This window comes from Misgurnus anguillicaudatus, chromosome 4 (assembly GCF_027580225.2).
Source record: "Misgurnus anguillicaudatus chromosome 4, ASM2758022v2, whole genome shotgun sequence".
Classification (NCBI taxonomy): Eukaryota; Metazoa; Chordata; class Actinopteri; order Cypriniformes; family Cobitidae; genus Misgurnus; species Misgurnus anguillicaudatus.
In genome coordinates, this window is record NC_073340.2 from 1,135,236 (window position 1) to 1,162,375 (window position 27,140).

Genomic DNA, 27,140 nt, shown 5'->3' on the forward strand with positions numbered 1-27,140 from the left:
CTTCCATGCGATCTTGGGTGCGGGAAGTACATGGGTCCGAAGGACGGTCACGAGCGTTGTCTCTCATGCTTGAGCATCGAGCACGCGGAGGCAGCGTTTGCCTAGGGTGAGTGTTCTCATTGCGAGAGCATGTCCCTTGTTGATTTGCGGAGACTGTTGTCTTTCCTCCGGGAAAAAAGCAACCCGCGTCCTGTGACTGTCGAGCGTCGTCACGGTGCGGCTGTGAGGCTCTCAAAGGATGACCTCCGCATCATTGTGCTGAACCGGCCGGGGGATTCGTCCTCCGGCTCTCAGACTCCTCGTCCACAGCCGGCAGAGGTTCCAATGGAGACTGCAGCGTTGTGTTCTACGATGTCTGTAGAATCTGTTGTGCCTCCCTCCGGGTCCACAGCCTCCGCAACATCCGAGAGTGGGCCCCCTCCCTCTGAAGTGGATCCCGACATCCTTCCTCCCTCTGGTCGGGTTGCGACGCCGGAGTTCGATCTGGAGATGGTGGCCGTGCTATCTCGAGTGGCAGAGACCGTAGGGTTAGAGTGGGTTAACCCCCCTCAGCCCGAAACGTCCCGTCTGGATGATTGGTTCTTCGGAGCTGCCCGGGCTTCACCGCCCTCTCCTCCAGTGCCTTTCTTCCCTGAGGTGCACGAGGAGCTACTGATAACTTGGAAGTCGCTGTTTTCCACCAGATTGCCGTCGTTTCAGCCCTCACCTGGAAGGACCGCCCAACCCTCCCCTCCCGTGCTTGCAGACAGTCGTCTGGTTTAACGGGCGCTGCCCACCAGGCATGCGGAGTGGCGGCTTCAGCCCTGCACGCAATGGTGTTGCTGCAGGTTCATCAAGCGAAGGCCTTGAGGGATCTGCACGAGGGAGGACATGAGTCGCCTGTCCTCTCAGAGCTTCGGGCTGCCACTGATCTGGCTCTCCGTGCAACGAAGGTGACAGCGCAGGCGATTGGTCGTGCCATGTCCACGCTGGTGGTCCAAGAATGCCACCTATGGCTGTGTCTTGCGGACATGTCGGATGCAGAGAAGAACAAGTTCTTAGACGCTCCAGTGTCCCAGACCGGTCTCTTCGGCGAGTCGGTGGAGTCCTTCACCCAGCAGTTCTCCGCCGCCCAAAAGCAGACGGAAGCGATTGCTCAGATCATGTCCCGACGCAAGCGACCTGCATCTCGCCCCCCAGCGCCGGCTGCCCCGTCTGCTCGCCCGGCCCACCCGCTTCCCATGGCAATTGGAAATCAAAGCGGCCCTGAGACGGGCGACCTGGATGTGGATGGGATCACTCTTCGGGAGACGGTGAACCCACTGCTCCCTCCCCTGGAGGAGGGCCGGGTGGAGAATCGTTGGTTTCGTTTTGTTTCTGTTCCGCCGGCTTCTCAGCCGGCACCCACAAAACCACAAAAAGAGTGCATTCCTATTCCTTCTCCAGGTCTCCAGAGGATCAAGAGAGACGTGAGCGGGCATTCACATGCTCATCCTCCCTCTCCTCTATCGTCAGTGGGTGTCTTGAGGAGTCTGAGCTCTCTGCTGAGGAGACCGGACCACCAGCACCCTCACCGGAGTCTGCGCTCTCCACAGAGGAGACCAGATGACCATCACCCTCAGCGGGCTCAGGTCAGTGTCACACACACACATACTGTAGATATTCGTGCTGTCACAGCACACGCACCGGCAGTGCCACCTGTCTCGCTTCGCTGCCCCACCGCGGGTACACCGGTAGTGCTGTTAATTCCCCTCATGCGGTCCCTGGGGGCTTGGCTTCAGCTTCCCAGCCCGTCTTGTTGGGTTTTACGTACGGTCCGCCTTGGTTACGAAATACAATTCAACCGGCACACACCCAAATTCTCGGGCATTCGTTTCACCACGGTGAAAGCATCCAAAGCACATGTACTGCGTGCAGAAGTCGAAGTCCTGCTGGCGAAGGACGCTATCGAGCCGGTCCTTCCAACCGAGATGAGGTCAAGCTTTTACAGCTCGTATTTCATAGTACCCAAGAAAGGCGGTGGGTTACGACCGATCTTGGATTTGCGCGTTCTGAACAAATCTCTTCAGAAGAGATCTTTCAGGATGTTAACACCGAAGCAAATATTCAATTCGTCCCCAAGATTGGTTTGCAGTAATAGACCTGAAAATCTCTTCAGAAGAGATCTTTCAGGATGTTAACACCGAAGCAAATATTCAATTCGTCCCCAAGATTGGTTTGCAGTAATAGACCTGAAAGACAAGTACTTTCATGTGTCCATTCTCCCTCGTCACAGACCGTTTCTTCGCTTTGCGTTCAAGGGGCGGACATATCAGTACAAAGTTTTACCATTCGGGCTGTCTCTCTCTCCCCGTGTGTTCACGAAAGTAGTGGAAGCGGCGTTAAAGCCCCTGAGAGAGAGCGGTGTTCGCATATTGGTTTACCTCGACAATTGGCTTACAATAGCGCATTCCAGCAGACGCTTTGCAAGCGTTTTTTTCGAGGGAAGAATGCGGTCCCGCTGAAACAATTTCAAAAGCTCCTGGGGCATATGGCAGCAGCCGCGGCTGTGACACTCCTCAGGCTGCTCCATATGAGACCGCTTCAGCGTTGGAATCATGATCGAGTTCCGGGGAGAGCGTGTCACGCCGGCATACATCGTGTAACCATTACACCTGCATGTCGCCTAACATTCCCCCCGTGGTCAGACCCCGCATTTCTCAGGGCCGGTGTGTCCATGAGACAGGTCTCCCGGCATGCTGTTGTTCACACAGATGCGTCCGACACGGGCTGGGGAGCCACGTACGACGGGCTTGCAGCTTCAGGGGTGTGGACAGCACCCCAGCTGCACTGGCATATCAATTGCTGCGAGTTGTGGGCTGTTTATCTGGGACTTGTATGCTTCGCTACGGAGCTACGAGGGAAGGATGTATTATTACGCACCGACAACACTGCGCCCATTGTGTATATCAACCGTCAAGGCGATTTGCGCTCTCGTCACCTGTCGCATCTCGCTCGTCATCTCCTCCTTTGGAGTCAGAAGCATCTGAGGTCCCTTCGTGCCATTTACATTGCGGGTTCGCTCAACACAGCGGCAGACGCGCTTTCCTGAGCGGCGCGCCCCGGCGAATGGCAACTCCACCCCCAGACGGTTCAGCTAATTTGGAAGAAGTTGGTCGTGCGCAGATAGATCTGTTTGCGTCGCCGGACGATACCCACTGTCGCCTATTTTATTCACTAACCGAGGGCAGCCTCGGCGTAGATGCATTGGTACACAGCTGGCCATGGGGGATGCGCAAATACGCATTCCCTCCAGTGAGCTTAATCGCACAGACGCTGTGCAAGGTCAGGCAGGACGAGAAGAGCCTTTTACTGGTCACACCTTACTGGACGACCAGGAAGTGGTTTCCGGAATTAATGTTCCTCTCGACAGCCCCTCCCACATTATGGCACCCGCGCCCCGACCTGTGGGATCTCCACGTATGGTCGTTGAGCGCGCGCAAGGTTAAGGTGATTTATCGCAAGCGGTATCTAACACCATCGCCGCGGCACGAGCACCGTCCACAAGACGAGCTTACGCGCTTAAATTGAACCTTTTCGTCACCTGGTGCTCTTCGCAATGCGAGGACCTCAAGAATGGCCCATTAATATTGTGCTTTCATATCTTCAACGCCGTTTGGAGCGTAGGCTGTCACCCTCCACCATTAAAGTTGATATCGCCGCTATATCTGCTCATCACTCGCTTATCAACAGCAGATCGGTCGGCCAGCACGACTTAGTTATTAGGTTTTTAAGAGGCGCTCAAAGGCTGAACCCTTCGCGCCCTCTCTCTATTCCTCCCTGGGACCTGTCCATGGTGCTAAAAGCCCTGCAGGGACCCCCGTTCGAGCCTTTGCAGTCTGTGAGTCCTAAGTTTGTATCAATGAAAACTCTGACCCTGCTAGCATTGGCCTCCGTGAAGAGAGTAGGCGACCTACATGCATTCTCCATTGACGATGCGTGCCTTCAGTTTGGTCCTGTCTCGAGCGTAACACTCAGACAGACCCAGACCAGGCTACGTGCCCAAAGTTCCCAGCACTCCCTTCAGAGATCAGGTGGTGAGCTTGCAAGCGCTGCCCCCGGAGGAGGCAGACCGAACCATGGCTTTGTTGTGCCCCGTACGCGCACTGCGACTCTACGTGGATTGCACACAAAGCCTCAGGACCTCAGACCAGCTCTTTGTCTGTTATGGTGGTCAGCAGAAAGGGAAAGCTGTCACTAAGCAGAGGATGTCTCATGGGATAGTTAATACTATCGCCCTGGCTTATAATCTGCAGGGTATTCCTTGCCCATTTAATTTGAGGGCGCACTCCACACGGAGTGTTGCCTCATCTTGGGCTCTTGCTCGTGGTTCCTCGCTAACAGACATCTGCAGAGCTGCTGGTTGGGCGACACCTAATACGTTCATTAGATTTTACAGTGTTCGTATCGAGCCTGTATTCTCTTGTGTTCTTTCCTCATCAGGGGGAGCACGAAGAGCAGACTCGCAGGTCGGCTTGCAGCCTCCGACTGATGCTCCAAAGCAGTTTCAGTATGGAAGGCCATCAGAACAAAAATGCATAATGGTTTGAATTGTTCTTCCTCTGCTGCCTTGGCAGCCTATGTTGCGGAGCATTTGCTGTCAGCCTCTCACTAGCTGTATCCTCGTGAACCTACGTGTCTGGCTCGGGCTCCACATTGCGTCCCCTAGCAGGGTTCCTTTGTGAGTATTTTTCCGTGGAGCTAATCCTACCAGACCACGTTTCCATTAGCAGAGCACTGCTTTGCTTACACAGCCACGGCTGTCCTTTAATCAACATTTTTTTTGTCCACCATTAGCCCTTAAGAGGGGCGGTGGCTTCCGCAGCGTTCCTATCCTGCTCAGGTAGGGCGCTTCCCAGTCGCTGGCACTTCTAATGCCCGGCCTTCTGCCTTATCCTATTCTCCATTCCTTAAGTGGAATTGGAGGGCTTTTTTATGGACACTGGAAGAGGTCAGCCCCTCGTGGCGTTTTGGTAGGAATTCCCAATTCGTCGGTCACGACGTGACGTCATAGTGACAGACTGAAAGGGAACGTCTCGGTTACGTCCCGTCGCCACAGGTGCTGCTCCCTGCTGTCGGCCGGTCACATTCTCCGTCTTTCTCAGCGAAAATAAGCTAATTTCCATATTTGCACCTGCTGCTTATATACGCACCTGGCGGGGCGGCGCCAGCATTATGCAAATATCTCAATGCCAAGTTCATTGGCGTTTTAGTAGTTATCGAAGCAGATTGGTTCCTCTAAGTGAGTTCCCAATTCGTCGGTCACGTTGTAGATGTAGTACAAATATTACATGAATCTTTCTATCAGGAAATATAAAATTAGTGTCTTTAAAGTTGATGCTTTACATTCTCGAGTCCTAACCCTAACTCAGATAATACATACTACACACACAGAGAGAGGGAGAGGTTGCTTTTTAAGAAAATTTGGTAGTGTTTACATTAGAGAATTTACGTTTTAAAACATTCTAAAAAAGCATTTTGTACTATGCTGGCATTTAAAAAATATCTTCGTCTACACTATAAATGACCATAAACACATGAAACATGACCATTCACGCACACTGGGCATGCACATAAAAGTGTAAAATAACTTAACTCTAATAATAGCTTACCTTTAGCGCATGTATTTAGCCTAGGGGTGTGATATTGACAAAAACCTCATATCTAAATAATAATCATGATTACGAACGGTATTTTGGGTCTTTCAAAAATGTGTTGATGAAAGTCCTATATTTTTCTAGCTCCCTCCTACAAAATATTAATATGATTAATAGGTTAATATTGATGTAGGGCTGCGCGATAAATCGCTTGTGATTGTCATGCGCATCTTGTTAGTAAAGCCGGTTTCTTGATTAGTAGTAAATCGCCATTACCTGCTTTCAGATGGAGCAGCATTTACTACACAAAGCCGTAGTTCACTGACAATTGGGGCAATTTCGCATTAACTATCGCGGACATATCGCCTGCAATATGAATGCGATATGGCCCAGCTTGTCAGTGAACTACAGCTTTGTGTAGTAAATGCTGTTCCATCTGAAAGCAGGTGATTGTGATTTACTACTAATCAAGGAACCGGCTTTACTGACGAGATGCACATGCCAATCACATTTATCATGCAGCCCTGTTTAGGTATGGCGGTATACCTTGATATTAACTTTTACGATTATCATACCGTAAACATTTGTCTTCACATGGTTTTGGAAAAAAATAAAGCGGATCTCACCTGCGCTACTACGCACATGCAACTTCATTTGGCGTGACTGCTAGACTCCACTGTTTATGTAAAGCAGAGAAAATGTCAGAGACTACAAATTCTATCCTCTATCCCCCACCATAAAAAAGTTAAAATCTACAGGATGGGAACTTTGGGTATACGAAAAACAAATAACTTTTTTCAATAGTGTTTTTTTTTTTCAAAAAAGGTTGATGTAACAAACCATATGTTCAACCCAAAACCCCTATCTGTTTTTTATTAATTAAAGGGTCATTGTAGCCAATGATAATAATAATAATAATAATAATAATAATAAGTGTTTAATATCAGCAAACCGCGAAACCGTGATAGTTTCTGACAAAATTATCATACCGTGGAAATCTCATATCGTTACAACCCTAGCCCTATGTTGATGTTATTAACCAAGCAGAAAGGTCTCGCAATTGAATAAAAAATAACATTATAATTAGGGCCGGGACTCGATTAAAAAATTAATCTAATTAATGAGAGGCTTTGTAATTAATTAATCGAAATGAATCGCGTTTTAATCACATATAAATATTTGACCTGGGAACATTAAGAAGTAATTTTTAACATGGATTTTTAGTATACACTCTTAGAAAGGATGTGTTAATTTTTTACACATCATTGTGCAGTAAGCTTTTAACACATTATGTGTAATTTTAACACATTATGTGTCATTTTGTGTTCAGGTATAACACATGTTGTGTTAAAAGTAACACAAAATGTGTTGTTTCAATAATAACACAGAGATGGGTGGATTCCAGGACGACGCAGTTAGTGTGTTGTCCCAGAATCAACACTTAGGGGCCAGTCACACCAAAAGCGTTTATGGCAGTTGCAGGCACCTTTTCTGAATGATATTCTATGGGCAGGGCGCGTTTGCACGCTGTTTATGCGCGCCGAGCGCCTTGCGGTTTTTTGCCGCCTGCCGGAGAAGCGCCCGACGTCATTTGCGTCTTTCCATTGTCCATTCGAATGAGGGGAGAGGCGGGCCTTGCGTTGTGGTGAGGGAAGTTTACAGTTGCTTTGAAGAACCGGACTCAACTCGCTCACTCTCTCCTGTGTGTTTGTGCACCTCTCACCCTCAAACAAGGTCAGAGCAAGCGCCCTCTTTTTAAAGTTTCTACTAATATGAAAGTTAACAGCAAAAGAGCGCTCACGCTTCAATATTTGATTGACAAGACAGCTGACTCGGTGGTTGCTTAGCAATATGAAAAGCCGCGTCGCACTGCTCTTTTTTTAACACATTCGTTCTCAGAGTGTACCATGAATCATGACTGAATACATAAGCTAAGCAACAAAATATTGTTTATTTTTGTTCAACCAAGTCGTTGTACTTGGAGTCGGGCTAATGTCCACGCTAGCTGCTATATGTTTTGCATTGAGATGATACTTGAGGCTCGATGTGCTGAGGTGATATGTGAAATCCTTGTTGCATAGCTTACACACAACCATGCTCTTATCAACACTTACATCCGTTCGTTTTTTATAAAAAAATTCCCATCCACGGGGCCAACCAAAGCGATCTCATCAGCCTCTTCATTCAGGTTCACTGTGGTTTGTTGTTGTCTCTGAAGTCATGAACGCTAGTTGGTGCTCCAGTATAATCGGTCCGCCGAAACTCATCCAAAAAGAAATGTTCCGCGGTGCAAAAATAAGTGCAATTAAAATGCGTTAAAAATGTTTAAAAAAAATGTATAGACCTTTTTACAAGTAGACGACACAGTTACGTCACTGCAAGCTGCGTGCGCAATTTGGTGACAGAAAAACAGTGGAAAAGAATTATACATGAGTGAAATGGGCAAGATAACCCACTAGAAAATGTCTTCTTGTGCATCAGAATATGAATGCCAAAAAAGATGGCTTTCATTTTTATAGAATGCTGTCCTCAAAGATACCATCACTCCAGTCTGCGGACACAGTGGAGTGATGAATTGATTCGGAATTCTATTTATAATAAGAATAGAAAATAAGAGAAAGTGTTCAGTGTTCTGTCTAAGTCTGTTTCATTCTGTTTCATGTGTTTCTTATAGCGTTTTTATCACGTTAGCTTTATAATTTATTTAGAAAGATTCAAATCGTTTATACTATTAAATATTTGATACTTTTTACGTTTTTTTATTATTTATTTTTTACCTTATATCTTATAGTCTATGTTTTCTAGCTTTTTGTCCCTACTATTTAAAACTTATTATGTTTACATACTTAATAATACATAAATATAGCAAACACACACACACCATCAACATGCAAAAAAGCAAAAAATCACGATCGGCTAAAGTATAAAAAATTTAATATGACAATAATACTGATTTCCATACACAAGTCATACACACACCGCAATCAAATATGATGCTACATCATGCTCTGAATTAGGGCTGGGACAACGCGCAAAATATGCTCGACGATTCGTCAGACCCAAAATGATAGAGCCGGATTAGTAGCAACTTCAGATGCTCCTCGCAAGTGTGAGCAGTGCGTAAGCAGTGTACGTTTTTTTAGTGCCCATGTTAACAAGCATGCACACCACAAGCATGAGCAGCATGAGCAGCGCGAGCTCGCGGCGCTGTAGCAGCAGTGCTGCTATCGTTTCTGCCTCTGTTCTATTTTTGATGCGCTGCTCACGCTCAATTAAAGTGACAGTGCTTTGTTTATGGTTTAAATGCTTGTGTATTGACGCGAAAAAGTGTTATTTTACTATAAAATCATGAATGTGGTACCAAGTGTGCTTTAAACAGTTATGACTTTGAGCAATTTAACAAAAAGCAATGAAATATGTAAAAACACACTGTTGCCAGAAGACTGCTCTTTCATTCACTCTCTGTCCAGCAGTAAACGAGTCCTCATCTATCTTAACAAACTTAAGAGATTTAATAATGTATGTGCTTCTTAAGTCTATAATTGTGTTTATATCTCTCATTCCATGGACTAGAACATCACGAAAACAATGTTGATTAAACAAATCACAGTTATAAAAATTACACGGACCATCAAAAGGTGCATTGAAGAGGTTTTGTTCATAAATGCATGTAAAATAAAGTAATGTGAACTTGAGTTCCCTTTCAGTCGGTCACTACGACGTCACGTCGTGACCGACGAATTGGGAACTCGCTTAGAGAGACCAATCTGCTTCGTATACTACTAAAACGCCAATGAACTTGGCATTGAGATATTTGCATAATGCTGGCGCCGCCCCGCCAGGTGCGTATATAAGGCGCACGTGCAAATAGGGAAATCAGCTTTTTCGCTGAGAAAGCCGGCTTTATCTGACTGAGAAGCTACTATCTGCTCTTCTGGGAACGGTTGCTGAAGTTGATTGACAAGCAGTACTATGACAGCGGACGCTCGCAGTATTCCACTGCTCTGCATATTTTTTGTTTTGAGTTTAGTGTGTGCGTTGCCTTTCCCTGTGCGCATCATCAGCTGAGCACCTAAAGAGTGATTTCCCTAAAAGAGTGATACGTGAGAGCTCTGTGTCTTTTTAAAGACAGCCACTCTCTCGTATATTCGGAGATCGGCGTCCTTTTCAGGATTGCTTTTCGTCCGTGCGATCTTGGATGTGAGAGGTATAAGGGTTCCAGTTACGGTCACGAGCGCTGTCTTCATGCTTGGGCATCAAGCACTCTGAGGCTGCGCTCGTGGAGAGTTTTTGTTCTCTCTGTGAGAGCATAACCCTCTTGGATTGCGGAGACGACTGACGTTTCTACAGGAATGCTGTCCGCGTCTTTGCAGTGCTGACACCGCCATGGTGCGACTGTCAAGCACTCGCAGGACGCTCTTCGCATCACTACGCTGAGGAGGACGGAGGATGCGTCCTCCACCTACCGGCCTTTCATCCTCAGCCGGTTGAGGTTCCGGTGGAGACGGCAGAGTCGTGTTCTACGATGTCTGCCGAATCCATTGGACCTCCTTCTGGTCCCGTTCACTTCTGCAGCATCAGAGGGGTGTCCAATTTTCCTCCGAAGTGGAGTCGTTCCGGAGATGGCGGCCGTGCCCGCTCGAGCGGCGGTAACGGTAGAGTTGGAGAGGTTAACCCCTCTCCGCCCGAACCGTACCGCCCACGTGATTGGTATTTCGGAGCTGCTCGGGCCTCTCGGTCCTCTGCTCCTGTGCCTTTCTTCCCGACGGCACGAAAAGCTGACGTGGTTTGCGGCCATCCGGCCGTTCAGCTTCAGCTTTCACCCCTCACCTCCCTCACCAATGGAGCCGCTAAGGGCAGGGACCCTTCAGTGGAGCGGGGGGTTGCGATGCAGCTGCGTTCCTGGAGGGACCACCCAACCCTTCCCTCTCGTGTTTGTAGACAGTCGTCCGGTTACGGGCGCTGTCCGTCAGGCATGCTACGGGTTCACCAAGGATTTACGAGGGAGGCCGCGACCTTCAGTCATGCGATGTTCACGACAGTGGTTCAAGATCGCCACCTTTGGCTGAGACTGGCTGACGGACGCAGGCGAGAAAAACTTCTACAATGCACCTTTAGCACAGACCGGCCACTTCGGCGAGGCCGTGGAGTCGTACAGCTCCTCTGCGCAGACTGAGGCGATCTCTGAGGTCATGCCCGGCGAAGGAGAGCTGCCCTTGGTAAAAACCACCACGCCGGCTCCTCAGTCTGCCTCTCGCCGTCGGCGTCCTGCGGCGACCACCTCCGTTCCCCTCCTCGGACGCCATCTCGGCAGCGCGGGGGAACCGGTCGTCAGCAGCTTCCCGTGAAATCGGGAGTTTACGTGGCCAGTAAGCGGGCGACCTGGATTGGCAGAGGATCACTCTTCAGGAGACGGTGATTCGCTCCTTTCCCTGATAGAGGGTCGGGTGGAAAATTCTTGGTTTGCATATGTTCCACCGGCTGTTTAGCCGGTACCCACTAACCACACACAGAGTGCATTCCTCTTTCCTCTCCAGGTCTCCAGAGGATCGAGAGAGCCGTGAGCGGGCACACACCAGCTCACCCTACCTCTCCTCTATCGCCAGCGGGTGTTCTGAGGAGTCCGAGCCCTCCACTCAGGAGACCGGACCACCAGCAACCCCTTCGGAGTCTGCGTCCTCAGCTGAGGAGACCGGACGACCATTTCCCTCAGCGGGCTCAGGTCAGTGTCACACACACACATACTGTAGATGCTTATGCTGTCAAGGCAGATGCACCGGCAGTCCCGCCTGTCCCGCCTCGCTGCCCCGCCGCGGGTACACCGGTAGTGTCGGTAATTCTCCTCGTACGGTGCCTGGGTGCTTGGCTTCAGTTCCCAGCCCGTTTCGTTGGGTTTTACGCACGATCCGCCTCGGTTACAAAATACAATTACCGGCACAACCCCAAAATTCTCGGGCTTTCGTTTCACTATAGTGAAAGTGTCCGATGCACATGTACTGCGTGCATAAGTCGATGTCCTGCTGGCGAAGGATTATCGAGCCGGTCCCTCTTACCGAGATGATGATATGATGATAGGGTTTTCCAGCCTTTATCTCATAGTACCCAAAATACGCGGTGGGTTACGATCGATTTGATTTACGCCCGGCTCTACAGAGGTGGTCTTTTTTTGGATGATAACGCCGAGGCTCGTATTTCAATATTCAGATTGGTTTGCAGCCTTAGACCTGTAAGACGTGTACTTTTGTGTCCATCTCCCCTTGCCTTAGACCGTTTTTTCGCTCTGCGTCGTGGGGTGGGCATATTAATATTAAGTACACCATTCGAGCTGTCTCTCTCTCTCCGTGTCTCCATGAAAGTGCTAGTCACGGCATTAAAATATCAGAGAGAGAGAGCGTTGTTCGCATTCTGCTTTATTTAAGTTGACTTATAGCCCGTTCTTGGCAGACGTGCGCGAACACAGAGAGTTAATGCTTCGGCATCTCGCTCGTTTAAGTCATCAGGTGGACTGGGAAAGAGCAACTTTGCCCCGTGCAGAGGATCCTTTTTCTCAGTATGGAATTAGACTCGATCAACTAATTGGCGTGTTTTACAAGAGCGCGCAACTAGTCAGTTCTGACTTGCCTCGGTTTAATTCGAGGGAAGTATGCGGTCCCTCTGAAACAATTTCAGAAGCTCCTGGACATATGACAGCATGCTGCAGCTGTGACGCTGCTCGAGCTGCGTCATATGAGACCGCTTCAGCGTTGGCTTTACGATCGAGTCTCGAGGAGAGCGTGGCGCACCGGCATGCATTGTGTAAACACTACACCTGCGTGTCATTTAAATTTCCCCGTAGTAGACCCAGCATTTCTGATAGCAAGATATGCCTCTGAGGGGTCTCCTGGCATTCTGTAGCATGCGATGTCCTAAGCACGGGATGTTCAGCCACGTATGACGGGCTTGCAGTCTGGGGTGTGCATAGCACCCCAACTGCCGCGAGCGGTGCGCTGTATATCTGGGACTTGTACGCTCCGCTATGGAGATGCGAGGGAAGGATGTATTTGTCGACACCGATAACTTTGCGACTGTTGCGTTATTTACCGTTAAGGCGGTTTTGCGCTCTCGTCACCTGTCGCATCTCGCTCGTCATCTCCTCCTTTGGAGTCAGAAGCATCTGAGGTCCCTTCGTGCCATTTACATCCCGGGATCGCTCAATACAGCGGTACGCGCTTCCCGAGCTGCGCCCCCGGCGAATGGCGACTCCACCCCCAGACGGCCAGCTAATTTGGAAGAAGTTCGGTTGTGCGTAGATAGATCTGTTTGCGTCGCCGGACGATACCCACTGTCGCCTATTTTATTCACTAACGAGGGCAGCCTCGGTGTGGATGCGTTGGCAGACAGCTGGCCGCGGGGGGTGCGTAAATACGCATTCCTTCCAGTGAGCTTTATTGCGCAGACACTGTGCAAAGTCAGGCAGGACGAGGAGAGCCTTTTATTAATCGTCCGTACTGGACGACCAAGAATTGGTTTTCATAGTTAATGCTCCTCGCGACAGCCCTCCCTGGCGGATTTCCCTGAGGAAGGACTTTCTTTCTTAGGAAGGGGCACATTTGGCACTCGCGCCCCGACCTGTCCATGTATGGTCGTTGAGCGCGCGCAAGGTTTAGGTGATTTATCGCAAGCGGTATCTAACACCATCGACGCGGTTCGAGCACCGTCCACAGGACGGGCTTACGCGCTTAATGAAACCTTTTCGTCACCCGGTGCTCTTCGTACGCGAGGACCCAGAGAATGCCCTTTAACATTATGCTTTTATATCTTTAACATGGGTTAGATGGTAGGCTGTCCCTCCGCCATTAAAGTTGATATCGCCGCTATTTCTGCTCATCACTCACTTATCTACGGCAGATCAGTTGGCCAGCATGATTTAATTATTACATTTTAAGAGGAGCTCGTAGGCTAAACCCCTCGCGCCCTCCCTCTTTACTCCTGAGACCTGTCCATGGTGCTGAAGCCTTCTGGTCTCATATTTTAGCCTTTGCAGTCTGCGAGTCTGAAGTTTTTTATCAATGAAAACTCTGACCCTGCTAGCATTGGCCTCCATGAAGAGAGTAGGGGATTTACATTCATTCTCTGTTGACGATTCGTGCTTTTAGTTTGGTCCTGCTGTCTCACTGAAGACCCGGACCAGGCTACGTGCCCAAAGTTCCCACCACTCCCTTCAGAGATAAGGTGGTGAGCTTGCAAGCGTTGCCTTTGGAGCAGGCAAACCCAACCGAGGCTTTGTTGTGCCCCGTACGCGCACTGCGATTCTACGTGGTCCGCACGCAAAGCTTCAGGACCTCAGACCAGCTCTTTGTTTGTTTTGGTGGCCAGCAGAAAGGGAAAGCTGTCACTAAGCAGAGGATGTCTCATTGGATAGTTGATACTATCGCCCTGGTTTATAATTTGCAGGGCATTCCTTGCCCTTTAATTTGAGAGCGCACTCCACTCGGAGTGTTGCCTCATCTTGGGCTTTAGCTCGTGGTTCCTCGCTAACAGACATCTGTAGAGCTGCTGGTTGGGCGACACCTAATACGTTCATTAGATTTTACAATGTTCGTATCGAGCCTGTATCCTCTCGTGTTCTTTTCCTCACCAGGGAGGGCACGGAGAGCAGACTCGCAAGTCGGCTTGCAGCCTCCGACTGAGGCTCCAAATTGAGTTTTCAGTATGGAAGGCTAACAGAGCAAAAATGCGTAATGGTTTGATTTGCTCTCTCCACTGCCTTGACAGCCTTTGTTGCGGAGCATTGGCTGTCAGCCTTTCACTAGCTGTATTCTTACGAACCTACGTGTTTGGCTTGGGCCCCACATTGCGTCCCAACGGGTTCCTTTGTGAGTATTATTCCGTGGGGTTAATCCTACTAGCCCACGTTTCCCTTAGCAGAGCACTGCTTTGCTTACACAGCCACGGCTGTCATTTAGACCTCAACTACGGTTGACTTTCGCCCACCAATAGCCCTTAACGGGGCGGTGGCTTCCGCAGCGTCCCTATACCGCTCAGATAGGGCGCTTCCCAGTCGCTGGCACTACTGTGGGTTAAAGGAATATCTAGTGCCCGGCCTTCTGCCTTAAGACCTAATTCTCCTTATCCTTAAGTGGAACCGGAGGGTTTTACGCAGACACTGGAAGAGGTCAGCCCTCAGTGGCATTTTGGTAGGGATTCCCAATTCGTCGGTCACGACGTGACGTCGTAGTGACGGACTGAAAGGGAACGTCTCGGTTACGGATGTAACCCTCGTTCCCTGAAGGAGGGAACGGAGACGTCACGTCCCGTCGCCACAGGTGCTGCCACCTGCTGTTTAGGCCGGTCACCTTCCGGCTTTCTCAGCGAACAGAAGCTGATTTCCCTATTTGCACGTGCGCCTTATATACGCACCTGGCGGGGCGGCGCCAGCATTATGCAAATATCTCAATGCCAAGTTCATTGGCGTTTTAGTAGTATACGAAGCAGATTGGTCTCTCTAAGCGAGTTCCCAATTCGTCGGTCACGACGTGACGTCTCCGTTCCCTCCTTCAGGGAACGAGGGTTACATCCGTAACCGAGACGATTTTTATACTGTTACTAAACTGCACAGTATGAACGTCGTTAAAACAACAACAACAATATTATTGCAAACGATTATACTATATTTTTTATATTTTTTTAAGGCTGTGGTAGCATATTGCAGTGGTTAATAGAGTTGTGCTGATAGACAATAGTATCGTGTATCGACTGTTATGAAGTAGATAGGACCCAAAAGCAGTGATAGCAGTCAAAGTTGTTTAATAGTTTGCCGCAGGAAAGTCAATAAAGAATAACAAAGGACAATGAACAGAGACGTCTCCAGATCACAGATGGTAACGGGAACTTAATATCCTCCGTGGCTTTTGCCAAACAAAAGGGCAGCGGGAATCACTAGGCACCCGGAGAGAGCAAGAGGTGGCCGATGCCAGCTAGCAGCACCACACAGGTACAGTCAGTTTCTCTCGAGCCACAGTTCTGTGTAGGACAAATAGATACAGGGGGTAATTCCAACAACAAACAATAGTTACTTCACACATGCGACAGGACAGGACAAGACAGGGAATTGCTGATATAAATCCAGAACCGAGGTGAGCACGTCTGCATTGCATAACAATCTGACAAAAGACAAAGACAGGGCACGATAGATAAAGCCTAAGTTAATGAGAGAAGATGAGGAACAGGTGGAGAGAGAGAGTGGGAACAGCTGCGGCTGAGAGTAATGAGAGCGGGTGATGTGTGTGTGTGTGTGAGTGTGTGTGTGTGTATGAATGTAGAGAAAGAGAGAGAAAGAAAGAGAAAGAAGCTGGGCCATGACAGTGCCCCCACCTAAGGAGCGCCACCTGGCGATCGAGGAGCCAATTTACGAGATTCAGACTGGAGAGGTAAATTTGCTGTGGATAACCACACTCTCTGACCCGGCAAATAGCGGGGGCTTTTAATCCGACGTTTATTGGCTGTAATGCACATGCATTTACGAGAGCGACAAAGAGCGGATCTCACCCTTCTCCAGGTTCGTTTACACCGAGAAATAAATGTCTGAACGCTCTGGCATCTAGAATCAACCTCTTGTGACGAGAATAAAGGAGGCTGGTCCCAAGGCAACACTGAAACGGAGACAGTCCCGTGGCAGAGGACGGGAGCGAATTATGGGCATACTCTGCCCACGGGAGCTGCTCAGACCAAGATAATGGGTTACGAAATGCGAGACTACGTAAGAGGCGGCCAATGATCTGGTTGGCTCGTTCAGCTTGGCCACAAGTTTGTGGGTGAAAGCCTGACGAGAGGTTGGCAGTGGCAACAATGAGGCGACAAAATTCTCTCCAGAATAGAGAGGCAAATTGAGGTCCTCTGTCAGAAACTACTTCAGAGGGTAAACCATGTAATTTTGATTACATGATTTACAGCAATATGGGCGGTCTCCTTGGCAGAGGGGAGTTTAGTGAGCGGGATAAAGTGGGCAGACTTAGAAAACCGATCAACCACGGTCAAAATGACCGTGTTACCATTAGACGGGGGAAGACCGGTGATAAAGTTGAGCGCGATGTGAGACCATGGGCGAGTAGGAACAGGTAGCGGATGAAGCAGACCGGCTGGCGGAGCATTACCAGCTTTAGTTTGAGCGCAAACAGCACATAAAGCAATAAAACGGCGAGCGTCTCATTCTAAGGTGGGCCACCAAAAACGCTGGCGGACGGCCGCAAGGGTGCCCCGACATCGGGATGGGCAGTAAATTTAGATTAGTGTCCCCATTTTAGGACAGCCAAGCGTGTGGGCACCGGAACAAAGAGTAAGCCCTTAGGGCAATTTCGTGGCACGGCAACGCAAGATAAAGAGCGCTTAACCTGTCTTCCGATTCCCCAACCTGCGGCCCCCACCACGAGACCTGGAGAAATAATCTCCTTCTGTGACACGGGGGAGGTCGAGGGATCAAAGAGCCGAGACAAGGCATCCGGTTTTACATTCTTAGAACCGGGGCAGTAAGAGATAAAAAAATCAAAGCGCGTAAAAAATAATGCCCAACAAGCCTGACACGCGTTTAATCTTTTAGCGGAGCAGATATATTCTAAGTTACAATGGTCGGTCTAGACAATAAAGGGAATTGAAGAACCCTCCAACCAATGTCGCCACTCGCCGAGCACTAAGCGTATGGCAAGCAGCTCCCGGTTGCCGACATCGTAATTACGTTCCGCAGGCGAGAGACGATGTGAATAATAGTCGCACAGGTGGATCTTTCCATCAGCTGCAGATCGCTGTAATAGAACAGCACCCACCCCTACCTCAGACGCATCAACCTCGACGATGAATTGTCTGGTGACATCAGGCGTGATAAGAATGGGTGCGGTAGTAAAAAGAGATTTTAAATGATCAAAAGCCCTTTGAGCGGATTCTGACCATTCAAAGCGTGACTTGACAGATGTTAACGTGGTGAGAGGAGCGCCTACCTGACTAAAGTTTCGGATAAAGCGCCGATAAAAATTTGCAAAGCCAAGGAAGCGTTGTAACGAGACACAAGAATCGGGAGCCAGCCAATCTGCCACCGCTTGAACCTTAGAAGGATCCATACTAATCCCCTCTGCGGAGATTACTGAACCCAGAAACGTGACCGAAGATACGTGAAACGAACACTTCTCTGCTTTGACAAATAGCCGGCTCTCACGTAAGCATTGAAGCACATGGTGTACATGCTGGACATGAACCTGGAGAGACGAGGAGAAAATCAGTATGTCGTCAATATAGACAAACACAAAAATGTTAAGCATGTCGCGGAGAACATCATTGACAAGAGCCTGAAACACGGAAGGGGCGTTGACTAGCCCGAAGGGGAGGACCCGATATTCGAAAAGACTGAGGGGCGTGTTAAAGGTGGTCTTCCACTCGTCTCCTTCTTTAATACGCACTAAATGGTATGCATTGCGGAGATCGAGCTTGGTAAAAATCGTAGCTCCCTGCAAGATCTCGAAGGCTGAAGACATCAATGGCAAAGGATAGCAATTTTTAACTGTGATGTCATTCAGCCCTCGATAATCTATGCAAAGACGGAGCGAACCGTCTTTCTTCTTAACGAAGAAAAACCCCGCACCAGCATGAGATGACAATGGAAGAATGGTACCTGCACAAATTGAATCAGAAAGATAATGCTCTAGCGCCTCCCGTTCAGGAGCCGACAGAGAATAGAGTCTACCCCTAGGAGGCGTGGTCCCCGGTAAGAGATCGATAGCGCAGTCATATGGACAATGAGGAGAGAGAGAGGTGGCCCGTGAACGACTTAAGACCTCCCGCAGATCGTGATACTCCTCCGGAACTCCAGACAAATCACCAGCCTCCTCCTGAAAAAACAGAAACAGAAGAGACAGCAGGGACAGCAGATACTAAACACTCAACATGACAAGACAACCCCCACGAAACAATAGATCCCTTAGACCAATCAATATGTGGACTATGGCGTTAAAGCCAAGGATGACCCAGGACAATAGGGGTAAATGGAGAACGAAAAATCAAAAAAGAAATTTTCTCTCTATGGTTACCAGATACAGTAAGAGTCAATGGAACAGTCTCCTTCTGTACCTTGGGTAGTGAACTGCCATCTAAGGCAAATAAAGGAGTACTGTCATTTAAGTGCGTGAGAGGAATACCTTGTTGTAGAGCTCTATCCTCATCAATAAAATTTCCCTCTGCCCAAGAGTCAATGAAGCATGACCGGAAGTGATGTACAAGCCCTGGAAGGGGTTTTCTTTGTGATGGCGCTCGCCAGTAACCCTCCATCTACCGATGAGCATTGGCTTTTACTGGACATGCAGACACAAAGTGATTCGCGGCCGCGCAGTACATGCACAGACGATTAGAGATCCTTCTCTCCCGTTCCTTGGGAGAGATACGAAGGCCTCCTAACTGCATGGGTTCTGGCACAGCTTTGGCAGGGACAGGTGCAGCCCTGACAGATGGGGTAGCGAGAACCGCTGTCTCCGTGCGACGAGCTCTGCGGCGAAGTTCAAACCGCTTCTCAACCCGAATGGCCAGGGCGATGAGGTCATCGAGAGAGGGAGGAACCTCCCGAATGAAAATCTCCTCCCTGATCTCCGAATTAAGGCCCTCCAAAAACCGGGCGATGAGAGCAGGCTCGTTCCAGCCACTAGTGGTAGCGAGGGTGTGGAATTCAATAGAAAATCCGGAACCGAGCCTCTGCCTTGTCGAAGGACGGACAGCTGACGAGAAGCCTCAGTGCCATGAGCAGAACGGTCGAATACCCGGATCATCTCATCCTTGAACTGAACGAAGCTGAGAACACAATCCGACTCTGCCTGCCAGTTAGCAGTGGCCCACTCCCGGGCACGACCAGCGAGAAGGGAGATGACATAAGCGTCCCTCGAGTGCTCCACGGCCTACGTCATCGGCTGAAGGGAAAACACCATCTCACACTGGGTTAAGAAAGCGCGGCACTGTGTAGGCTCACCCGAATAGACAGGAGGGTTGTTTATCCGCGGCTCCGGTGGATTACGAGTCTCGGGTGAAGGAACCCGCGGATGGCTGATGTGATGGACCTGACGAGAGAAATCCGTCATCTGAGCGGCTAGCGACTCAACCGCATGTCGAGCAGCGTTAATGTCCTCCTCGTGACGACCCAGAAGGGCACCCTGCTGTTCAACTGCTGCCTGAAAGGGACTGCTACCCGCTGAGTCCATTGTTGGTCAGATTGTTCTGTTATGATGTAGATATGACCCAAAAGCAGTGATAGCAGTCAAAGTTGTTTAATAGTTTGCCACAGGAAAGTCAATAAAGAATAACAAAGGACAATGAACAGAGACGTCTCCAGATCACAGATGATAACGGGAACACAAATATCCTCCGTGGCTTTTGCCAAACAAAAGGGCAGCGGGATTCACTAGGCACCCGGAGAGAGCAAGAGGTGGCCGATGCCAGCTAGCAGCACCACACAGGTACAGTCACAGTTTCTCTCGAGCCACAGTTCTGTGTATGACAAATAGATGCAGGTGGTAATTTCTATGACAAACAATAGTTAATTCACACACGCGACAGGACAAGACAGGGAATTGCTGATATAAATCTAGAAACGAGGTGAGCACGTCTGCATTGCATAACAATCTGACAAAAGACAAAGACAGGGCACGATAGATAAAGCCTAAGTTAATGAGAGAAGATGAGGAACAGGTGGAGAGAAAGAGAGAGTGGGAACAGCTGCGGCTGAGAGTAATGAGAGCGGGCGATGTGTGTGTGTGTGTGTGTGTGTGAGTGTGTGAGTGTGTGTGTGTGTCTATGAATCTAGAGAAAGAGAGAGAAAGAAAGAGAAAGAAGCTGGGCCATGACATCGACGATCGTCAGACATATCGCCAATAGCAGGCTTTCATGACGATAGTTGGCGATGGTTGTTATTATTATTAGCATAATAGCTTTTTCGCACACGGATTAATTCTTAAAATCAGTTTTAACTCATTCACCGCCAGCCTTTTTGAGAAAAGTTGCCCACCTGCATTTTTGTGATTTTAACAAAAGTTTCACAAAATTCCTTGCAGGAAAAATTATCTTCTATAAATATATAAACATACAAATTATATCAAATTAAAGAACACACCCTCTGCTTTCAAACAAACAATAAACAAACAAACAAACAAACAAAATGGGGAAAAAACTTTTATTATATATTTACTTTTTCCACTTAATTTAACCACTGAAATATGGATATTTCTCTTCAAAAATGCAACATTTTGAGCAAAAAGCTTAAAAAATTGCGTTTTTGTAAAGGAATTTATGTTAGAGATCAGACTCAGAATGACTATAAAAACATAAAGGCAGTTAAAATAAATCATTAAATCTTTTTAACTTTCATTTTTTATAAATTCGGTTTGGCGCCATCAAGTGGATAAAAGCGGTTACACGTTCACTTTGAAATTCGTCAAGAAGGGCATATTTATTAGTTAAATATTAACTCATAATTGACGAGATAACTCGTCAATGGCGGTGAATGAGTTAAGAAGGTTGCGGTCATGACAGTGTTGCCCTTGCTTCTTTTTTGTCCATCAATCAAGTGACTTCAAGTGATCATAAATGAGTAAAAAATGAACAAATAAATAAATGAGTAATGACCCACTCCATTTCTCCCATCATATTGGCCTTCAATCTATTACAACGCCATATATATGACGTTAAAAATTATAGTCGGTCTTTCGTAATCGTAATTAATTAAATTGAAACAAAACTTAAACAACATTACATGAATATTCAAACACAACAATACTCGAACTTAATATAAAACATGTGTTCTCTATTAGGATACACATTAAAAACAATCTGAAATAGCATTTATTGATTTCACTATGTTTACTATTTTGGGCAAAACCTCCATTGCAAACCTTCATTTACCTAAATAAAATCACATTCACTTTGAAAAGGATGCACTGTCACTTTAAACCAGCTGTTTGTTTACATAAGATTCTGGCTACGTTTGTCTACACTGCAACGCAACCCCGGGGTTCTCAAACTAAAACAGGGTCTGCAGCGTTAACGAACAGCTCTGGGATGAAAACACTATAAGAGCCTAAATGAAAGGCGTAAACGTGGCAAACGTAATGTGTTTTAAAACGTAAACGCATTAATGTAAACAGGTCCTTAGAACTTTAGATCTCTCTTTATTTAATGGTCAGCACCTCACATGTCAAACTTCACTTTGAAACTTTGCAGTGTATTTGGGACCTCTGGGAGCTTAGCTTTTCATTGTGATTACAGTTGTTATTTTTTCTGTGTGTACTCTGATTTAATTTTAGATCTTGCACCGCATGATTTGGACCAGCACTTCATTGACTTAGACCTCAGAGAAAAACCCACACAAGGTAGATTTAATAGACAAAGAAGAATGTTTTGCCATCTCTCTTCTGTTTTCTTTTTCTTCAATAAGTTTGTTTTTACTTCAAGTTATTTCATCCTCTATTGTGATTGACATTTTTTTAATTTAATCCACTACAGGCCACTTGACAAAATCATGTATATTCTTTGTCAGCTTTAAAGTTTGAACCTGTCTAACGAAAAGGCATTTGAAAATTGTTTTGTTTGCATTTCTTATCTCCTTATGTCACTCGTTAACACACTAAATGTTGTTTTTTAACACATACCATAATTTTTTAATACACATACTATGGAAATCTGAAAATATGAACTATAATAAAAAAAATTTTAAACTTTAATCAAAATAAAATAGTTGTATATTAAATCTTCTTTATTTATTGAAGTTAAAATATTACAATATTTCAGGTTTTCATTTTAACACAGGAAATTAAATGTTCTCTTGTTTTTAACAATAAAAAATAACTAAAAGTAACAAAATTAGACATTACATTCTTTCTGCATTCAAAAGATAGTAATACAATGGCATTTTAGATTCATTTATGATTCAAGAAACAGGCTGTCAAGTGTGGTAGTTTTATTTTCTTTTTTGATAAATGATGAACATTTCTTTGTAAACGAGCAATGCTGTGTAGAGTAAGCCAACATTAGAAACAATCCTTCAAACAATATAAAACATCATTTAAGAAGTAATTTCTGATTAATTAATCAGTAATTATGATTTCCATACATAAATATAATGAATTCATATAATTAATTTAAAAAAATATCCAGAAGTGGCAAAACATGAAATTATCTCAATATATTCAATAAGAAATAACAATAGCTGTGTGTCATATTTATAGCTGTGAATGATCAGAAATGTATATTTCTTAGCAAAAAGTACATTCTGACTTAATTTACCACAAGTGACAAATCAACCGTTTGGTTGAGCATGTTGTAGAAAAATGATTAAAAACATCTGAACGTTTTTTTCATGGCACCAACTAACATAAATTTGTTAAGTTATGGCTCTTAAAGTGTAATATGTCAAAAATGCTTTCCTTGCAAAATTTCAACAAGAACAGTTCACATGGCAGGAGTGCTTGATTCCCCCCCAAACCAGTTCAGATAGGAGTTTTACTTAAACATGTTCTCAGGTGCATAAAGAAATATGATTGGTTCACAAAAATGACCAATGAAAGTGCTTGTTGGTGTTTGAAGCACTCAACCGAAGTCTTCAAGGCAGCTTCTGCAGTGATGCAGTTCGAGCTCACCGTTGGTCAGGTTAGATAGGAATGTGACTGTTTTGAATTCAGCTAGAAATGTTGAGCGTTTAAGTAACGTGTTTCCACGTGTCTGTGGCACGAACAAATTTCTTTTTCGTGCCAGTTTCACGTATTGGTTACTAAATTTTTTTCCTTTTTTCAAACCATTGTTGCTTGGGATTGGGGTTAGATTTGTGGATTTTGTCTGCTTTTTGAACCCTTTTCGCACGAGGATAAAGTTGGGTTTGGCATAAATGCGGATGTCATTTTAAGCATTGGTTTATGTTTATTAACATCAGATTTTTAAACTAATTTCACTTGATGTTGGGGCTAGAGTTGGGTTTGGGTTAGGATGTCATTTTATGTAACAGAAAGTTGTTCTAAACCCAATCAAAAACAACAATGGTAAGAAAATAGGAAAAACAATTGAGTAAGCAATACGTGTTACTGGCACGAAAAAGAAAGTTGTGCCATTTCGAGCTGAATTCAAAACAGTCACATTCCTATCTAACCATCTGCGCTACTCACCTGACCAACGGTGAGCTCGAACTGCTTCACTGCGGAAGCTGCCTTGAAGGCATCGGTTGAGGGCTTAAAACATTAACGAGCACTTTCATTGGTCATTTTTGTCAACCAATCATATTTCTTTCTGCCCCTGAGCTCATGTTTAAGTAAAACTCCTATTTGAACTGGTTTGGGGGGAAAATCACACGGCAGGAGTGATTTCTTTCTCTCTGACATCCATCTAAAAAGATATGTTGTGGCAAGTGCTGTTAATTGACACACTGACATCTAGTGGATTTTTTTGGCATAACATAGCTCAACCAAATAGTAGGGGAGACCAGGGGCCTCATTTATAAACGTTGCGTACGCACAAAAGAAGGCGTACGCCACTCTCTACGCAATAGTTGTTATTTATAAAAAGCAAACTTGACGGGAAAATGTGCTGTCTGTCACGCAAGCTCTGACCCAGGCGTACGCACAAAAACGGGTGAAATGAGAAATGGCGACACCGACGGCAGATGGAAGAAACACGTGAAAGTGAAAGTAAAAATGACAATACTACCTCTCATAAATAACATGAAGACTTCACAAAGCAAGTCTTACAATTAACAGCCTACACGAACACCCGTTTGATCGATCAGCAGTGAAACAAAATAAATAAATCGAAAATTACAATAAAAATTCAAATGAACACATATTTGCTAAAAAAAAAGTGAAATATGTTCTGCAATAATATTGGCATGTTGTGCAATTCATCCTCATAAAGAATATAGTTAACAGAACGAAATAATGTACAAAACTGATATTCTCGTCAATGTGTCCGTCTGGCGGAGCAGATATAGATGCAATTACATAGACAGATACATAGATAATTAAGGAGATATATAGTTAGATAGATAGATAGATAGATAGATAGATAGATAAATAGATAGATGTATTAATTGTCCACTGGGGAAAGTTGTTTTCATAGTAAACCATATCTTCATAATCTAGTACGGAATTATGGTATTCATGCATATGCCTTCAGTGTGTTTTATTTTTGATAAAACAATGTATGGCGTATGTCTCAAACATTCAGGAAGCAACAAGAAATTACATTTGCGCTGAACAATGTCCCATTTCGGGGTCGATTATTACCGACATCTGTAGCTTGTCAGATGCAATTAAATGAATGGAAATAAAATGCCCCATCACAATGCGTAATGCCCACACTGTGCCCTCCAAACAACGTTTTTCTCCTCTTTACCCCCTCGCCAACGATAACTTCTACTTCACATTGAGTGAATTTACGTTTTTTTTTATTTCCTCTATGTGTTTGCCATGATTTCGCAATCAATGCATATTAACTTGTGGGCGTTTCACGGACTATTTATGGGCAACTATGGGCGTGTCATGAAGCCGCAAAAGCTGCGCTACATTTAGAATTGATTGTGATTTATTAAGGGAAAAATGCGTAGGATGTGCGTGCGCACGGTTTTATAAATCCGAATATTTCTGTGCGTACGCCCATCCTATGTTTCATCTGTACGCCACTTCTGACGCAAATCCTACGCAAAGTTTTATAAATGAGGCCCCAGGGCTGGTTGTCTCACGGGTTGGTTGTCACACTGCTTATTTCAGACATACTACATGGCGCTGTGGTACAATTTTGATATCAATTTGTTAGCGTTTAATAGCTTAATCATTTGCACTTGAAATTTTACTGAGCAGACACAAAACATTGAGGTTAGGAGACAATTTTTTATTTTTATGGGTCAGAATAAATTTTTATGTTGGTGTTGTTTTTGTGTTGAGATCTTGTAGGATATTAATCATTCAAAAACAAAACACTCATTAAAAAGCTAAAAATAGTAGCTTTATTTTGAGTCATCTTTTAGCTATCAAGTTAAAGCCGTGTGGCAGCTAGCTTAGCATGTTTGTCAAGAAGTCATTTGGGGATGATTGTCACATAGCTTGCGGGGTTGGTTGTCACATAAGAATATTGGACATGTAGACCTTTTAAGACTGTTTGTCTGTTTGTTTTTGTTTGCTGTTAAAATACAATAAAGCATTAAGTAAAGAGGTTTTAACACAATCAATTATTTCATTTTATTTCTCAACACAGTAGACAATAGGCTTTATGCCCAGCTGCACTACTTCCTGAACTTCAGCCAGCTTCTTGTTTCCTGTCTGCCATTATTGGACAAACTGATTAATCCAGGTGTGCCTGACCTCAGTAGTCACAACAACAATAATCAGACACACCTGGATTAATCAGTTTGTCCAATAATGGCAGACAGGAAACAAGGAGCTGGCTAAAGTTCATAGTGCACCTGGGCATAAAGCCTATTCAAGTAACTGATCACCCACTTTAATCCCATTGTTTAAACATAAGGGGCATTAATAACAACTATCATAGGGGTGGATTCATATTAAAACTTATTTGCAGTTTCTAGCTTAAAAAACTAAAAAGTTACACATTATCTTTTCAGATCCCAATTTATCACTGAAATCCTATTGAACCACTATAGGGACAACCAACCCCATACCCTGTGACAACCAACCCCGTGATGGGGTTGGTTGTCACATTGTGTCAGAGTGTCTTTAATGGTTAATTACTTCCTGTTACAATACAATCGAAAAGTAAAAAGTATACACATTTAAAGCCAAGACTCCAAAGTTTCATTTCATGTAGGAATTACTGCTGAAAGATTTTTTGAAGATGAGCAATTCATGCATGAGTAAAAATTGTGACAACCAACCCCGGTCTCCCCTACAGATGGCTCAATCAGCTTGAGTTAAGTTAGGTACTCCTCTCAATAAAATATAGGGACTCAAAATGTGCTCAACCATTTGGTCTAGCAGGCACTGTCTATACATAGTATTGTTTAAAACAAAACAAAAAATGATGACTTTCTGATGAGTTATGTTTCTCTTTAAGGTTTTGTGTGTCATGCTGAACAACAGCTGTACCAAGAAACCAGTTCATTTACCATGGAAAGTGATACTGGAATAGTGCACTTTCCAAACCAGGAATCTCATGAACCTTTTTCTTCGGCAGTAGGCGCTTTTGGTGGATCAGAGCAAACTTTGCATCTTGAGGGGACATCAGTGGGTGATTTTTCAGCAGCTGAAAGAATGTCTGATAAGGCAACATGTTACCCTGATGAGGAACATGTGCGTAATCAGGCTGCTACTTCTGGGACAAATGGTACATTTTGTAGAAGAGCATGACACTGATTAGTGATGTTTGATTACTTTGCAAAGGTTTTTTAATTGAATTTTTATTTTGTCAATTATTTCTTTTACAGAAACATATTTTCAGATTAAGGTTTATTACAAAGGGAAGATGATGTTAGATCAGTTGTTGAAGAATGACGCTGGTTTCCGACTGATTTATCAGGAGAGCAGGTTA

At 45.7% G+C, this 27,140-nt stretch overlaps 1 protein-coding gene across 9 annotated transcripts in view; it reads left to right on the forward strand.

The window, feature by feature from the left end:
• irf3 (interferon regulatory factor 3) overlaps positions 1-27,140 on the forward strand; it is a 136,395-nt gene that overhangs the window by 94,577 nt on the left and 14,678 nt on the right. For 4 of the 9 annotated variants that reach the window (XM_073866537.1, XM_055176544.2, XM_055176539.2 and 1 more), the window contains 3 exons: positions 21,920-21,985; positions 26,667-26,936; positions 27,037-27,136. In XM_073866537.1, the coding sequence (XP_073722638.1) occupies positions 21,920-21,985; positions 26,667-26,936; positions 27,037-27,136 (436 nt within the window). The remainder of the gene's footprint in view (positions 1-21,919; positions 21,986-26,666; positions 26,937-27,036; positions 27,137-27,140) is intronic. The other 5 variants (XM_073866538.1, XM_055176545.2, XM_055176541.2 and 2 more) reach the window with 2 other exon arrangements.